The sequence below is a fragment of the Xyrauchen texanus genome, chromosome 22 (genome assembly GCF_025860055.1).
Source record: "Xyrauchen texanus isolate HMW12.3.18 chromosome 22, RBS_HiC_50CHRs, whole genome shotgun sequence".
NCBI lineage: Eukaryota > Metazoa > Chordata > Actinopteri > Cypriniformes > Catostomidae > Xyrauchen > Xyrauchen texanus.
The window spans coordinates 24,515,828-24,532,885 of record NC_068297.1 but is presented as its reverse complement, the minus strand read 5'-3'; the positions used below and the strand labels follow the sequence as shown (position 1 = coordinate 24,532,885).

Below are 17,058 nucleotides of genomic sequence, written 5' to 3'. Positions count from 1 at the left end.
CCCTCCAAAATTTATGAAAAGACGAGAAGAAAACTGGTCAGGGAGGCTTCCAAGAGGCCTACAGCAACATTAAAGGAACTGCAGGAATTTCTGGCAAGTACTGGCTGTGTGCTACATGTGACAACAATCTCCCATATTCTTCATATGAATGGGCTATGGGGTAGAGTGTCAAGACGGAAGCCTTTTCTTACAAAGAACAACATCCAAGTCTGGCTGAAGTTTGCAAAAACAAACATCAAGTCTCCCAAAAGCACGTGGGAAAATGTGATATTGTCTGATGAAACCAAGGTTGAACTTTTTGGCCATAATTCCAAAAGGTATGTTTGCGCAAAAACAGCACCCAAAGAACACCATACACACAGTGAAGCATGGTGGTGGCAGCATCATGCTTTGGGGCTGTTTTTCTTCAGCTGGAACCGGGGCCTTAGTCAGGGTGGAGGGAATTATGAACAGTTCCAAATACAAGGCAATTTTGGCACAAAACCTTCAGGTATCCGTTAGAAAGCTGAAGAGGAAGTTCACCTTTCAGCATGACAATGACCCAAAGCACACATCCAAATCCACAAAAGCATGGCTTCACCAGAAAAAGATTAATGTTTTGGAATGGCCCAGCCAGAGCCCAGACCTGAATCCAATTGAACATCTGTGGGGTGATCTAAAGAGGGCTGTGCACAGGAGATGTCCTCGCAGTCTGACAGATTTGGAGCGCTTTTGCAAAGAAGAGTGGGCAAATATTGCCACGTCAAGATGTGCCATGCTAATAGACTCCTACCCAAAAAGACTGAGTGCTGTAATAAAATCAAAAGGTGCTTCAACAAAGTATTAGTTTAAGGATGTGCACACTTATGCAACCAGGTTATTATGAGTTTTTTTTTTTTTTCAGTTTGTTTTTCAGTTGAATTTTTCACATTAAAGTTCACATTAAAGGTGGAAAAGTTGTAAAAAAATCACAAAAACCTGGCATTTTCACAGGGGTGAGTAGACATTTTATATCCACTGTATAGGGAATATTGTCAATAAGATGAAAAATATAGAGATTTTTCTAGCCATTTCGCCCAGCCCTATTTCAAACTACATTTAACTTAACACAGAATTTATGACCAGAGATGCTGTAAACCACTGAAACGCAACACAACCAAAGTGAGCTGCCCCAAATGTGTCCATAGACAAGAGTGCATAGACCAAATATTACAAATACCTTAGATCGATGTAAGCCAACAATAGGATTATGTTCAATGATATGGGAATAAAAATAATATTTTTACCTTTAAGCCACTTTTTGATTGTAGAAATGTTGTCTGCTCTCACAATATATCTAATGTATATGAATTAATTGAATTATAATATTTATTATATATTACATTTATTATTCTTTTAACTTTTATATGCAAAATTATGTTTATTTGGTGGTTTTCTGAGTAAATATTGTGATTAAGCAATTAATCAGCACACCACGCAATTCATTCAATTAAAAATTGTAATCGATTAACAGCCCAAGTTGTAACATGCTGCATGTGAGTTTGTATGCAAATAAATGTATGGAATGTACAGTAGTTGCTTCAGTCAGGCCCATGTGGTTTTGAAACTGATACACCCAGTCTGCGATCAGTGTTGTAGTGTGTGCATCAACATGACCGAAAACAAAATACTGTGAGTTGTTAAATGTGTGCATTGTTTAAGACTCCGCTCTAACAAGTCAGGTGTGCCATCCTACCAAATTATGTGAAGGAAGAATAGTGTGTGAGGTCGAGAGGTGTCCTTTAACACATCATCGGGAAGGGGCATTGAAAGTAAAATGAGGACAGGAGAGGGAATGGGGCAAACATTCAAATATTTCAGACAATCAGCAGTTTCAAGACACTAAGCCACATCACTGTTCACAAACGATAAGGCTTTGGGAGGTTGCAACAGAACTAATAGCTACAACGAGCAACATAGACCCAAAATAAAGCATCCTAAAAACAGAACTTGTGACCAGAGACAGTGTAAACTACTGAAACGCAACCAAAGTGAGATGCCCCTAAAGCGTCCATCTGATGCATGTGTGCATAGACCAAATAATACAAATAGCTTAGACCAAAATCAATAATAGGATTATGTTCAGTGATATGGGAATAAAATAAAATTTTTAACTTTATACCAGTTTTTGTATTGTAGAAATGCTTAATTTGTCTGCTGTCACAATATATCTAATGTATATGATGTAATGCATTTTAATTAATTGAATTATAATATTTATTATATATTACATGTATTATCCTCTTAAATGTTATATGCAAATGATGTTTATTTGGTATTTTTTTGAGTAAATAATGTGATTAAGCAATTAATCAGGACAGCATGCAATTCATTCGATCTGAGACTTGTCCTCCACCACCCGGATTGAGGTGAGTAACTGCGCCACCACGAGGACATAGTAAGTAGTGGGAATTGGGCATTCCAAATTGTGAGGAAAGGAGATAAAAAATTTGTTTAAATTCTAATCGAATAACAGCCCAAGTTGTTACAGCATGTGAGTTTGTATGCAAATGCATTTGGTCAACGTATAGTAGATACTTCAGTCAGGGCCGTATGGTTTTGCAACTGATACACCCAGTCTGCGATCAGTTTTTATTTTGTGTGCATTGACATGCAACTAAAACAAAATACTGTGAGTCCTCAAGTGTGTGCTTTAAGACTCCTCTCTTACAAGTCAGGTGTACCATCCTACCAAATTCTGTGAAGGAAGAATAGTGTGTGAGGTCGAGAGGTGCCCTTTAACACATTGTCAGGAAGGGGCATTGAAAGTAAAAGGAAGACAGGACAGGAGAGGGAATGGGACAAATATTCAAATATTTCAGACAAACAGCAGTTTCAAGACACTAAGCCACATCACTGTTCACAAACGAAAAGGCTTTGGGCGGTTGCAACAGAACTAATAGCTACAACGAGCAACATAGACCCAAAATAAAGCAAAAATACAAAGCTTCTCTCAGAAAACAGAACAGAAAGTCACATTTGAAAATCAGAACAAAAATATTATATCCCATTTTTTTCTCCGTTACACTTATGATCCATTTCATTATGTGTTTTTGAGGTTGTTACATTATAGAAGTTTTTTTTTTTTTTTTTTTTCTGGTTTGGCATCTGACATCTATAATCATTCTAACATACTGGTCCCAAATGAGCCCAAGTGCAATACAAAGAAATGTTTCTGGTTTTGAAAACCAGTTCTTTAAGATTTTGTGTCAAATTTTAAGTCCATTTCCGTTTTCTGAGCTCGGGCTGAAGACAGGGCATATTTCCTGGAAGAGCACCTACTTCTACGTGGGGTAGGAGGCAGAGGCAGTCTGCTGGCCTCGCTGTCACTCAGGGGCACTGCCTCCAGAAGAGTCGCCCCTGTGTCTCTGTAGGTGAGATTACCTTCAAAGGGGAATATAGAAATTGCCACTGTCATCACTGCCTCAAACCACCTGTTTTCCGAAGGCACAAGGTGGGAGCACAGTGTGCTTGGGGCAAGGGCAAGCTTGGGCAAGTGGGATGTTGGCAAGCAGGGAGTTGTGGGGCACAGGTTTGCAGAAGGGTATAGAGGTGGGCAACTGTGAGCTGCTTATATTTGTTTGGAGGGGGTACATTTAGTTTAGAAATCTGGTGAGAACTTCATAGTTAGAATGAGGAAAGTTGTTTTAATTGGATCAATGCATATGTGGGAAAAATCAGCTGGGTTTGTGTATGTATGTTTTCTCGTTTGTGTGAATGGTATACATTTTAAAGAGTAAGTTCAACTGAAACATTCTGCAAGTTGAAAAAAAAATACACCATTCAATCACACACATACACGCTCACAATTTCAAACACATAGTACAATATACAGTACCTGGTAGGGCAAAGATCAGTTTTCTGGCACCATCAATGTCTAAGGTGGCAAATGTAGTGGGTAAACTGCAATTAAAAGGAAAATAAAACGAGTACATCAACATTCTGCATCCCAGGATCAATCCAAGCTATTTTCAAGAATAGAATAATGTGACAATTAAAGTAATAACATTTCTAAAATAACAAATTGCAATGATCTTCAGCTGTTTCTGTCTATACTGTTCAAGTCAATAATTATGATGATATCAGCGTTTTCAGAATTTTCAGAAAAAACAACCAAGATAATAACTTCTTTACATGTCAGTCAGACCCCTTCCTCTCTTCCTAAGTGGGCAGTACTTGACTGGAGCATACTATGATATGAACCAGACTTTGAGTAATTCTAGCTCTGTATGACCATATTACTCTGATCAGCACCTCACTCACCCTGGCTTCATAAACACTCGGCCAAAGTGGATCTGGGCATGGAGGTCTATATCCAGTACTTGCTTCAGGTAGTCCTGCAGGGAAAAAGATATTTTAGTTGTGAGTAAAAGTGTTTGTGTTTTCCTCTCATGTAGGACAACATATCTACTCCAGCGTGTCCGACAGCACCACACGGCGAAGTGAAACATTGGGTAATTAAAGAGCGCTAATTAGTAGGTTGGAAAATCTGGGCAAAGACCCAGAGTAAATGGCCAGATTAGCAAGTGCTGCTTTGTAGCAAGAAACAAGTGATAACACCAGATGGCAGTAAAACACATGGCGGCTTGTGCTCTAAAGTGTTTTGGTCAGAGATCATGTTGCCTCTGGGTAAACTGATGTTTTCCTCGACTTGACATGAAACACATTGATCAGTGAGACTGCATTCCTCTACTGAGGTACTCAGAGGTTTCGAGCACTGTCACTACCCTTTATAAAGGTAAAATGCTTTCAGACATGCCAATTTACTAACCTTCTCACCCATGGACACACCCCCAGAAGTGATGATGACATCAGCACGACTAATTCCCTCATTTAGGGCATTCAGCAGGTCGTCTGGGCTGCAGGGTCAAATTAAATTTGAAATTAAAACAGTTCTAAAATACATTTATAAATTTCGAAGACAGAGGTCCACAACCATTTTTAGACCATGGACAATGTAACAAAGTCTTTAGTTTGAGCAATGGAGGAGTCAGGAGACAAAGAAGAAAGTTCCAGGTCAGTTCTTTATTTTCCACTTCCTTTGTTTGGAACGACGGTAACCGTTGTTATAAATAAATGAAAACACATATAAGTTTAGCACACTCTGGCTGCTGTACTCTCCGGTCTCTCTCTCACTCTGATGCTGTGCCGTGACTCTTAAGTCTCCCTCCGCCTTCACTATAATGAGAGACAGGTGTTAGGGATCATTGTGAACCAGGTGGCCCCATTTCTAGAGAGGAAATCAGGCACAACCATCTGCGCCTCCGGTCTGTGGACCACCTTGAATTTAAAAGGCTGGATAGCTAGATACCAATGGGTGATCCACGCGTTAGTATTCTTCATGTGGTGGAGCCACTGCAGAGGAGCATGATTGGAACAGAGGGCGAATGCCCGCCCCAGCAGGTAGTTGCGGAGGTTCAGAACAGCCCACTTAATCACAAGACACTCCTTCTCGATGGTACTATATTTTGTCTCCCTGAAGGAGAGCTTGCGACTAATAAATAGCACTGGCCATTTCTCCCCTCCTACCTCCTGCGAGAGCACTGCGCCCAGCCCCCTGTCAGATGCATCAGTCTGCAAAATAAAGGGGAGAGAGAAATCAGGTGCATGTAAAAGCGGTCCCCCCACACAGTGCAGATTTTACCTTAAGGAAGGCCTGTTGACACGACTCTGTCCACTGGACCGGATTGGGAGCCCCCTTTTTAGTAAGGTCAGTCAGTGGGCTGGTGACATCAGAGTAGCTAGGCACAAACCTTCGGTAGTAGCCAGCCAGGCCCAAGAACTGCCTTACCCCCTTTTTGGTCTTGGGTGCTGGGCAATATGCGATCGGCGCAGTTTTGTCCCGTCTGTCTCAGTGTCCCGGGACAGCCCTCGGGTGTTCTATATGCCGTTGCCAATCATTGCTGTAAATTATGATATAATCTAGGTATGCGGCGGCATATGCCATGTGCGGTCTGAGGACCTTGTCCATAAGGCGCTGAAACGTGGCCGGGGCTCCGAACAAACCGAACGGAAGATTCACGAATTGGTGTAATCCGAATATTGCGGAAAAAGCCATCTTTTCTAGGGATATTGCCGTTAAAGTGATCTGCCAATAACCCTTTGTTAAGTCCAGTGTCGAGTAAAATTGAGCCGCGCCCAACCGATCGAGTAACTCGTCAATTCGCAGCATTGTATACATGTCAAATTTGGACACGGCGTTCACTTTCCGTAGTCAACACAGAACCGGACCGAGCCGTTACTCTTCGATACCAGAACTACCAGAATTATGCCCATTTCCAGCATTGCCTCTAATTGTTCCTGAACAATCTTTTTCTTGTGTTCAGGAAGGCGAGAGGGATGACTACGAACCACCACCCCCGGGGGTGAAAACATGTCTGCGAGTTCTGCTTGCAACATGGAAATATCTGTAAGATGTGACAGCGAGAGGTGGTCTCTGCAAGGGACCGGGGTGAATGAACTTGATTTGGGAAATACCTCTGGCTCGAACTCTGCCCTCTCTGGAACTACCATCTCCAAGGCTACAGGTACCGCCTCCCTCCATGGTTTGAGAAGGTTGAGGTGGTAGATTTGACGTACCCCTCTCCTATCCGCTCGCCTAACCTCATAATCGAGATCTCCGGCTCGACGTGTGACCTTGAAGGGTCCTTGTCACTTGGTGAGTAATTTCCCGTAGTCGAGTGCCCCTGTCTTACAGTCGGCGTTGACATTCCTGAGCTTGGAGCAAATTCTCCTGTGTTACCTGCCCCAAAGTGTGGAGATTTGCTTGAAGGTCAAGAACGTATTGAATTTGATTTTTACTATTCCAAGGTCCTTCCTCCCAGGCTTCCCATATAACGTCGAGCACGCTGTACGGCTGGTGCCCATACAGTAGCTCAAACAAGGAAAAACCAGGTGGCGAGCATTACCACCCTCTCCCGCAGACCGACACATGACCACGCCCCCCCAAGCCACAGACAACTTGGTGGATAGTAAAATGGAGAAGGGAAGCCCTGTTGTACAGAAGTTTACACAAAAATAACAAATTAGTAAATCCAGAGGCACTCTCGTTGTGGAATAAGCAGAGCCAGAGCTCTTTAAATGAAACACCCCGGCGTTACATCTTAAATGCAGTTATATTTAATGCGTTATAGCTAGGGATGAAACGGTTACCACAGTAAACCACAATAAATTCCCAGATGGTTATTATTACTGTCACATTTAATTATCATTAAAACAGTGCACGATTAACTCACGGTAAATGCTGTCCACACACAACCAGCATGAGTCTGACACATGGGCGCAGCATTTAACATTGTTGTTTATTTATCTCGAAAACATGGCGCAAGGCAATGAAAGCACTCAGGAGAATTTCCAACCTTCCAAGAAAACCAAATCAGAAGTGTGGTCATATTTTGGATTTTATAAGAATGCTGAGGAATTAGTAGAAGATGAGAATGTTGAATATAATATTAAAAATATAAATATTTTAAAATATCTAAAAATCCTCCCTCTATGGTATGCAATATGATATCAATGAGGAAAAAAATATGTGTAATGCTTTTCCTGCTTAAAATTGGACACTATAACAATATCAATAAACATTTTCATTATTTTGAAATTTATTTATTTATTAAAAGTTTGTTGCCTCAAGGCATTGTACCACAATAGACAAATTGAAACATTTGACATTTTCATGCAGAAAAAATAAATATATTTATTGAAATCATCAATTTCTTTAACAAAACACTTGAACAAACAGATTTATCTAGTGTTAGATGTATTACACATTTCATATTTAATAAAAAGTAACATTTCATATCGAGCTGTTGCTCTCAGGCAACATTGTACCATCGTGGTATTACCAAACCATCATATCAATTTATCATTTCAAAACATTACAATCAGTGTTGTTTCAAGATAAATCAATAAACCAAAAAATCACCATAAGCTTAAACCTAATATGCACCTTATCCTTACAAGCATGCACGTACACACAAAATGTCCTTCCTCACAAATGGCACCTCACCGCTTGTGAAAGTTGATGAAGCAATTCCTCTCAACAGAAAAACACAGATAGGTAGCACATTTTGAGCACTGCACTTTTACAGTGCCTGAACATCCTGGGTATTTGCATTACCCTTGTCTGATCAAAGCGAACCAGCGTTGATGGTCGTTGTTCTACAGGGGTTTTTGGATGCTTTTCAGGCTGTTCTTCCTCACTGTGCTCTGATAGTCTCCCCCTTCTCTTCAAGGCCTTCCTCTCCATACAGAGACACGCTGCAACTTCAGCTTTGAATTTTGCAAGGCTGCACACACCCTTTGGGCGGATGTCACAGTCACTGCTGTCTCTCCGGTAGAGGAGCCAGGCCTCAACAACAGCCAGCTCAAACATGTGGAAGACAACTCGGTGATACCACTTTTTGGATCGAATCTTTGTTCTGTAGAAGGCGATGAAAGAGTCTAGTAGATCAACTCCTCCCATCCCCTTTGTTGTGGGATTGTAATGTTTCATGGGGTTTTTCCCCCTTGAATGGGACAATTTTTTTCATCCACACAAAGATTTCCATCAATTGGGATTGCTTGGAACTTCTCCAAGAGGGATGTCAGCAGTGGGCACACCTTGTACAAGCTTGTCATTGGAGACCCAGCCAACCTAGCATGCCCGGTATGGCCTTATGCGATTCCATTACGGTACAATGTTGCCTCAAGGCAACCTGTAGTTTTTTGTAATGTCCTATGATACATTTGATGATATATAATGTAACGTTTTTGAAAATACTTCTTTACTTACCAATGTAGGTGACTCAGATTTTTGAACAAATATTTGTGAAAAATGCACTTTTCAATGGAGAAAATATGGACCCATGTGACATGTGCTGAAAAAGGAAACACAATAGGCCCCTGTGGGTCTTGTGACCACTTTTTTTTGCATTTTCATTGGTTAGTATTTTAGTTCTCCTCCCTGATATAGCATTGCCAAATTAAATGGGTGTCTCATTTTATTAAAAAACAACTAAAATAGGCTGTGTTGCATGGAGGCAACACGGTACCATAGAGGGTTAAAAGAAGATGCATTCTCCTGAGAAGCAGCATGTGAGGTATTTAGACTTGCTTTTAGAGAATATATCTTGAATAAAAGTATATTTTGTCTTTACTGCACTCACAGAAGAATAACCAAGTGAAAAAACACACATATATGCAAAATACACACTGTATATTTAAGATACATACTTTTAAAGCAAGTCTAAATATATGAAATGTTGCTTCTCAAGTAAATGTATCTTGTTTTAAGGATTTTTTAGACAATTTTAAATGGAAAACGACAAAAACACTCGATAACAACACGATTTTTTGCAGTGAATATCTTTACTGAATTAAACTTAATAAAAGTATTTTTTTCCCTTTTAATTCAGTGAATGTCATTTAGAGGTATTTTTAAAAGATGATTTTATCCTCTTTATTGTTAATATGCAGGTATAATACAACCTTGTAAGTCGGGAGCACAAGCTGAATAATCGGTTGAGAGCTAATGATTAATCATTGCAATAATCACAGAATAGTCGAATAATCCTAATAATCGTTAGATTAATTGATTATCAAAATAAATGTTATTTGCTGCCCTATTGTACAGTATATTGCATAAAATTCAATGCTACATTTGAAGTCTGGCCAATAATAACATGCAAATAGTGCCATATTAAAGGTGTTGTAAGCGATTTTAGCATACTGAAGCTTTCACGTGACTGAGCCGTTGAATTAGCCATGCCCCCTCATTCCAAAATCCTACCCTCCAAAGATAATTTTGAGACCAAAATAGAGCAAAAGAGCAGCTTTGTTTGTTCCTGTGGTTGTCAAATTCAACAGTGACACAATAGCGCCCTCAAATGACAAACATTTTGAATCATAGCCTCAATGATCCGCTTCAAATACAACACTATAAGAATGGGCAAAATTATTGACAGGTGAAAAGCATCAATGTCTGAGGACACATTTTTGTTTGCTGTTTACAAAGTCTACAGCTGTTACAAAGACCGGTGAGATATCTCAGGACACTTATTTAATTCATATCTTTAAGGGAGTAGGAATATTTTTGCCTACTTTTCCATGAAAAAAAAAAAATAGCTTACAGCACCATTCCTGTACTTACATAGTTTGTTCAAATTCTCACATTGCAAAGTCTTTAAAGGGTTAGTTCACCCAAAAATGAAAATTTTCTCACCATTTACCCGCCCTCATGCCATCCCTGATGTGTATGAATTACTTTCTTCAGCTAAACACAATCAAAGATTTTTAGAAGAATATCTCAGCTCTGTAGGTCCTCACAAAGTGAATGGGTACCAAAGTTTTGATAGCAATATAATAGGTTTGGGTGAAACAGATCAAGTTTGAAGTCCTTTTTTATTATAATCTCCACGTTCACTTTCTTCTGCTTGTGTTTTTGGTGATTCACATTCTTAAAGCATAACACCACCTACTGGGCAGGGAGAAGACTTTCTAGCAAAAATAGACATACTATTCATCTGTTTCTCACCCAAACCAATCATATAGCTTTTGAAGCCATGGATTTAACCATTTCAGTCTTATGGATTACTTTTATGTTGAGCTTCAAAAGTTGCATTGTATGGACCTAAAGAGCGGAGATATTTTTCTAAAAATCTTTGTTTGTGTAATGAAGAAAAAAGAAAGAGGGTGAGTATGAGAGAATTTTTATTTTTGAGTGAACTATACATTTAATCTAATCATTACTAATGGGCAGATCCTTATACATTACATTTAAATTAAACTTAATACATTTTAATGTGGGAGAAACAATGGAATATTGAGCTGAACTTCAGCCTCGGAACTTTAGCTTTGGTTAAAGTTAACTTGCAATGTGCACATAATACTAAACATTTTATTTACTGCATATTATCATTGTTTCACAAAAAATAGTTTAAGATCAAACATTAAATGGCGGCTCCCATCATGATACCATCATGGACCCCCTATCAAAAAACCCTGGTATAATAAATACATAATATATAAGATAATAAAACCATAATCTCACTAGGTTTTGTTGAATTTATGCTTAAAACAAGAAAAACAAATTGCCAATGGGGTGGCAATTTTTGTATAGCAATGTATAGCAATTTTGCAAGACGAAAAATATTTATTAAGAAAATGATTCTTGCAGTGTAACCATTACAAACAGTTTGGTGAAGTTCTATATTGTGTATTGATGGATGAAAGAAATATTACATCTACATTGGATAATTAACTTTTGTGAATCTAACAATGGTCTGAATGAGCAGTATAGTGTAAATACTACCAAGATCTGAACTAAGGATGTAGACAATTGCCATAAATTCTGCTGACACAAAGTATGATACTACATCGATTCTAATACGTGTGCTATAATCTCCAGAGGAATGCTGATGTTAGACAGATATAGACATGGGCAAAGCTGACTGTGTGTTTGCATGTAGGAGTGGGTGGAAAGGGAGGGATGCTGACTTGTCTCCGACGATGCCGAGGTTTATAGTGGGGTAGCCGTGCTCCTGGATGGTGGCCAACAGCGTGGATCGGTTACTGTCCCTGATCTTGCCTGGGTGGAGGTCATCCTCCGGGTTTAACAACTGCACACACACACAAATAATGATGAGCGAAAGAGAGTAACAAAGTAACATAAAAGCCACAAATAAAAAAGAAAACAATGACCCTGTGAAAACACTGTCTTACCTCATTGCCTGTAGACATGACTGCTACAACTGGGAATTTCTGCACCTCCACTTCTGTGACTCCTACAGTGGCCAGGAGGCCGATCTCAGACGGACCCATGTGAGTGCCTTTAGCCAGCACACACTCTCCACGCTTGATATCATGACCTATAGGTCTGTGTTTGCCAGACAGGAAAGTACAAAAAGCGAGATGCCAGTCTTAATATCACCAGTTTTATTTAAATCCCAGAAAGTCAATAATGTCCAAAGATGGAACATGGACTTGAGGCTTATGTAAGTCGAAATGTATGGCATGAAAAAAATAAATGACAAGATTTTAAAACAGATTTAATTCTGTCTTAATTTGCACACCCTCATGTCTTTCCGAACCCGTACAACTTTCTGGTTCATTCATGGTTTTTTCAATACAATGCCAAGCAATGCAAGTTCTTGAAAAAACATTGACTCTGTAAACAAGTTTCTCTGTTAGCGCTCATGAATATGCAACACACGTCAACATTTTCACTGAAAATTGTAAAATTTCATATGCCTTCAGAGACTTGGAATATGATGCACGAGTCGCATAGACTACTTTTATGATACATTTGGTTAATTTTTTTTTATCTTTAAAGCATCATTCCCCAATTAGTTTCACTAAGGGCCATATTCTGTGAACAATACAAAGCCAAGGGCCATCACCCTCAATGTTATGAAAAGTTTGTGCTACTGCTAATATTATTATTATTATTATTATTATTACGATTGTTGATTTGATTGACATACATAACCTGTTTTTTTATAAGTTATTTTTCTCAGTATTAGTAGCCGTTTTATTTATTCAAACAATTCTGAACATTTTGTTTGTATACAGAAAACAAAACTTTACAGCTTTGCCTGTTGAAAAAAAATTACAAAATAAAAGCTAAATGAATTAATGAAAAACAAAAAACTTTAATGAACAATCTGTATCTCCATGTTATCCATGGAACCGTTCCTGCTCTCCAAACGGGACCTACTCCCTGCACTTATTAGACCTGTTAGCATTAATATTGTTATTGGTCTTCCTTTGATTAATGGGGGTCAATATGTACCTGTATTCATTTACATACACTCCCCATTCAATGAGAAGTGACAGCGATGGGCTGAAGCAACCTCTGAATTTGGGACTTTACTCTGCTGTTGAAATCCTTTGACACTGATCAAGATGTTCACTATCCTGGTTCTTGATGATATTCATTATAGAAAAAGCTGACTCACAGATATAGGTGCAGCTGGCCCCCCCGAAATGTATATATATTTAAACCATTTGTACTGCAAACACCTGGTCTGTTTTTGAAAGGCTGCTTATGGTGTTTTATCTTAATATACATTATGTAATATATCACATTCTCCTGGCATTAAAAATAGCACAGAGGTTCGGCAATTCATTTCCACTAAGCTCATCGTTAAAACATTCCATAAAAAGACACTTTACATGCAATATTTTACTGTACAAAAACAAACTTCAGAAACACACTGCTATTTTTATTGCGAGAAAAATATAACAAAGTATTACAATAATTTAAAAAAGTAAAGATCGTGAGCCAGTTATTACTTATTTTTAATATTAGGCCTATGCATCGTATTTTATACTGTACTATACATGTTATTCTTAATCTGCACTATTGTGCATGTGTATTTGTATCACAGAACCTGGTGTTATATTTTCCAGGCATTAATTCAGACATTATAAAAAGAGTATTTGGTTCAGGAGTCCATTTACTTGTAGCAAAATACATGTTCAAATATAAACAGGATGATATTTTTGCAACATGCATCAACACCATGGAAAGAACATAATGAAACAGTTATGCCAAAATAGGTAAATAAATGCCTTAAAAGCGTTCATCTAGCATTCAAAGCTGGGCAGGGCAGGAGACAGGGAAAATGTTGTAGAACTGTACGAGGGTGAAATTGACTGTGTGTATTTCGTCTGAGGTGCATCTCGCAAAATTGTCACAGATTTGGTGTGAACAGGCCTTTGGCGTGGACCAAACATTTGTCTCTCGCAGGCCGGATCTGGCCCGTGGGCCACCTATTGAGGAACCCTGCTTTAAAGTGAGTCACTATCAACTACAATTGTATTGAAAAACTGACTGGAATATTTGTTAAGTTTTATATTTGTGTTCCACATTAGAAAGGGTGAGTAAAGGTTAACATAGTTTTTATTTTTGTTATTTTGAACTATTCTTTAAATAGGGATTTTTTGTATTGTTTTAAAAATCTTGTTACCCCTTTTTTCATGCCAAAAAATTCAGACAGTGTAAGTGTTATTAATTCTTCAAAACAGTGCAAGAAATTGCATTGTCATCTGTCTGTCTTTCTTTTTTTTTGCTAGATTGTTTTTTTTAATTGTTCGGAAGCCAAACGATTCATTCAGGTATCCGAACTTTGTGCAAAGAACAACAAAAATGTGGCATCAAACTTGGTTGCGAATAATTTTGGTGCAATTGGTTGGCAAATACTTTATACTTTCATGTTGCATCAGACCTGGTTTGACTTGTTAGGAAGAAGAGTATAAGTTAGGTTAGTTAAGAAAAGTAAAGTCTGGGGGTTTTCAGCTTGCTGGCTGACAGGTTGTGAAGAAACCAGTCTCCAGTCCCACCGACCTGATATCCTGTCCTGGACGCACCTGAACGAGGATCCTCACCTCCAACTCCTCTGTACCCTATAATGCATAAACAACCAGACTGAAATGCATGTATGTGTTTAAAAATTAACATGGGTTTAAAATCACCAACAGTGAATCTGTTGCATAATAAAAGCAGTGGACTCAAATATATTTGTATATTCTGAATTGGTATGAAAAGATTGCGTGATATGCTCACATCTTCAGACTCTCGTATCAGCTCCGTGTCCTCTACTTGAACTACGGCGTCTGCTCCACATGGGATCGGAGCTCCTGTCGTCACCCTCATCACCTGCCCTGGCATGACAGTGAGAGTGGGCTAAACACATAAACACAGAAAGACAAACCCTTTGTCATCACACAACATTATGGCTGGTCTGCAGTGTGAAAGCAATAGAACACTTGTGTCTGAATAATAAAAACATGCATCCTATACTGGTTAATGTCTTAATACATGGGTAGTGGACAAATAACATATCGGATTCTAGGTTAAAATTTACATAAGTCTAAAAATGATTAGGCCAAAAGTATGTCATTTTTCAAGTTTTTCACAATTTTGAATTATCATTTGCCTTTACAAGTACATTTTACAGTAAACAGTCCTACAGTGTGATATACATTTTTAAAAGTATAACTATTTTATGTAGTCACTCAATTCATCAGAGCTCATAAACACTGAATGTATAATAATTACAGCAGAATCGGATTTTATTTAGATGAATTATAGCATGTTACACCCCAGGACACTGCTGTAACTGCTCATGTAAACTATCTACGTATAAAATGACATAAACCCTAAAAAAAAATGGAGCCACATGGCATCAGCTAACAGAAAAATTATAATAGAATGACCCATTTGATGATGCACATACATTCAGGCTTAAACAAGCACACACACACACACACACACACCAGACAGTGCTCTCTATGGACGTCAGCCATGAGTGCAAGCCTGCACTCTGCTCCACATGGCCCACGGGGATCTCCCTCTCCTTTCCTTACTGATGCACTCATTAAAGCATGCTCACTAAGTTTTCGTGCCATCTGAGCACACGAGCCTCCTGCAGACACAAGGTGCCAGTGCAAAAGCAAGCTGTGGCAGGGTGGAGGGCGGGGCCGGGTCGTGATCCTGCGCGCCCGGTCCCGTATTAGGCTAATTATCTGTCCCTGAGGTTTAAAGGCCGACAGCAGAGGGCTGTGGGAGAGAGAGAGATCGTTAGCGGACATGTCCGCCATGTGTGTTTGTTTATGTGTACTGTTAAGTTTTTCATTAAAATATTATTTATGTTGAAAAGCCGGTTCTCGCCTCCTCCTTGCCCCATCCTTGAGCTGTTTTACACTGGTGCCGAAAGCCCGGGAGGGAGGAGGGATACGCCGCAGTAGAGTTCTCGCCACTACCGCCCACTCTAACGGAGCAGCCGCTGCCATCTGCCGGGGACGAGGAGCCCAGCCGCCTGAGCGAGGACGATGGCCGCCGACCGCGGGGAGGAGGGGCTCTAGCCGACCGCCTGGAGCGAGAGAACCGCTGCCAGGGGCGGAGGAGTCGCCACCGGCCGCTGAAACGCGGGCGGGTTGGAGATCGCCGATCACGAAGCGGGAGGGGCTCACTGCCGACCGCCTGGAGCGGAGAACCGCTGCCAGGGGCGGGGAGACCCTTCTAGTCCCCGGAACGCGGGCGGGTGTTCCGTCCGCCAGGGGCTGGAGGACTGCCGCGGATCCGCCCGAGAGGCGCGGCTGTCGTCCGACAAAGGGTGGAGGAGTGGCCGAGGAACAAGCTGCGCGTGATCGGAGAACTGGCGAGTAAGAGTTTTTTTTTTTTCTCATCTCTCTCTCTCTCTCTCTCTCTCACTGTCGCTCTGCGCTGGCCTTTACCTCTCTTAAAATTTATAGTTTTGGGGGGTACTACACTCTTACAGGAAGTACCCCCCATTTTAATTAGTTCTGTTTCCCTCCCTTGTCCCCTCCAGGTAGATGGGGATGACCTGCCGGCAGACAGCTGAAGGCGCGCCCTTCCCCAGGGAAAGAGGGGGGGATGTACGTCAGGCCGGGGCTCCCCAGCCTGAGAGAACGGGGAGGAATGTGGCAGGGTGGAGGGCGGGGCCGGGTCGTGATCCTGCGCGCCCGGTCCCGTGATTAGGCTAATTATCTGTCCCTGAGGTTTAAAGGCCGACAGCAGAGGGCTGTGGGAGAGAGAGAGATCGTTAGCGGACATGTCCGCCATGTGTGTTTGTTTATGTGTACTGTTAAGTTTTTCATTAAAATATTATTTATGTTGAAAAGCCGGTTCTCGCCTCCTCCTTGCCCCATCCTTGAGCTGTTTTACACAAGCATTTCCAGTGCGTGTGTGTGTGTGAGATAGAGAGAATCAGCAAGCTCACATCAGATTTTCAGGCACATGTCAGGCTAAGAAGAATCACTAACGTGTGTTAATTTCACTCACCTGCTCCCCAGCCTGAGACTCCCCAATGATGAAGCGATCTCCTGGGCCATCAGCAGCTGACAGACAGCAAAAGATAAACTCTTGTCAAAGCACTATTATCTGCCCAAAGAACACACTCATCCAAAGTCATTTTCATGAGGATCACCTGGTTGGTGAATGAGGTTACATTGAGGTAATAACACGGTTAATATATTTTATTAAGATTATCATGATAAAATATGGTCTTCAACAAAGCCATTTACATTAGGTTTAAC

General features: G+C 40.3%; 1 protein-coding gene across 11 annotated transcripts in view; it reads right to left on the bottom strand.

The window, feature by feature from the left end:
- Window positions 1-17,058, bottom strand: part of LOC127662550 (gephyrin-like) — a 127,080-nt gene that overhangs the window by 6,661 nt on the left and 103,361 nt on the right. For 6 of the 11 annotated variants that reach the window (XM_052153776.1, XM_052153778.1, XM_052153777.1 and 3 more), the window contains 9 exons: window positions 16,805-16,860; window positions 14,564-14,683; window positions 14,345-14,403; window positions 11,719-11,872; window positions 11,494-11,615; window positions 4,790-4,877; window positions 4,282-4,355; window positions 3,857-3,921; window positions 3,301-3,402 (listed from right to left, as the gene is read on the bottom strand). In XM_052153776.1, coding sequence (XP_052009736.1) covers window positions 3,301-3,402; window positions 3,857-3,921; window positions 4,282-4,355; window positions 4,790-4,877; window positions 11,494-11,615; window positions 11,719-11,872; window positions 14,345-14,403; window positions 14,564-14,683; window positions 16,805-16,860 — 840 coding nt within the window. The remainder of the gene's footprint in view (window positions 1-3,300; window positions 3,403-3,856; window positions 3,922-4,281; window positions 4,356-4,789; window positions 4,878-11,493; window positions 11,616-11,718; window positions 11,873-14,344; window positions 14,404-14,563; window positions 14,684-16,804; window positions 16,861-17,058) is intronic. The other 5 variants (XM_052153779.1, XM_052153785.1, XM_052153786.1 and 2 more) reach the window with 1 other exon arrangement.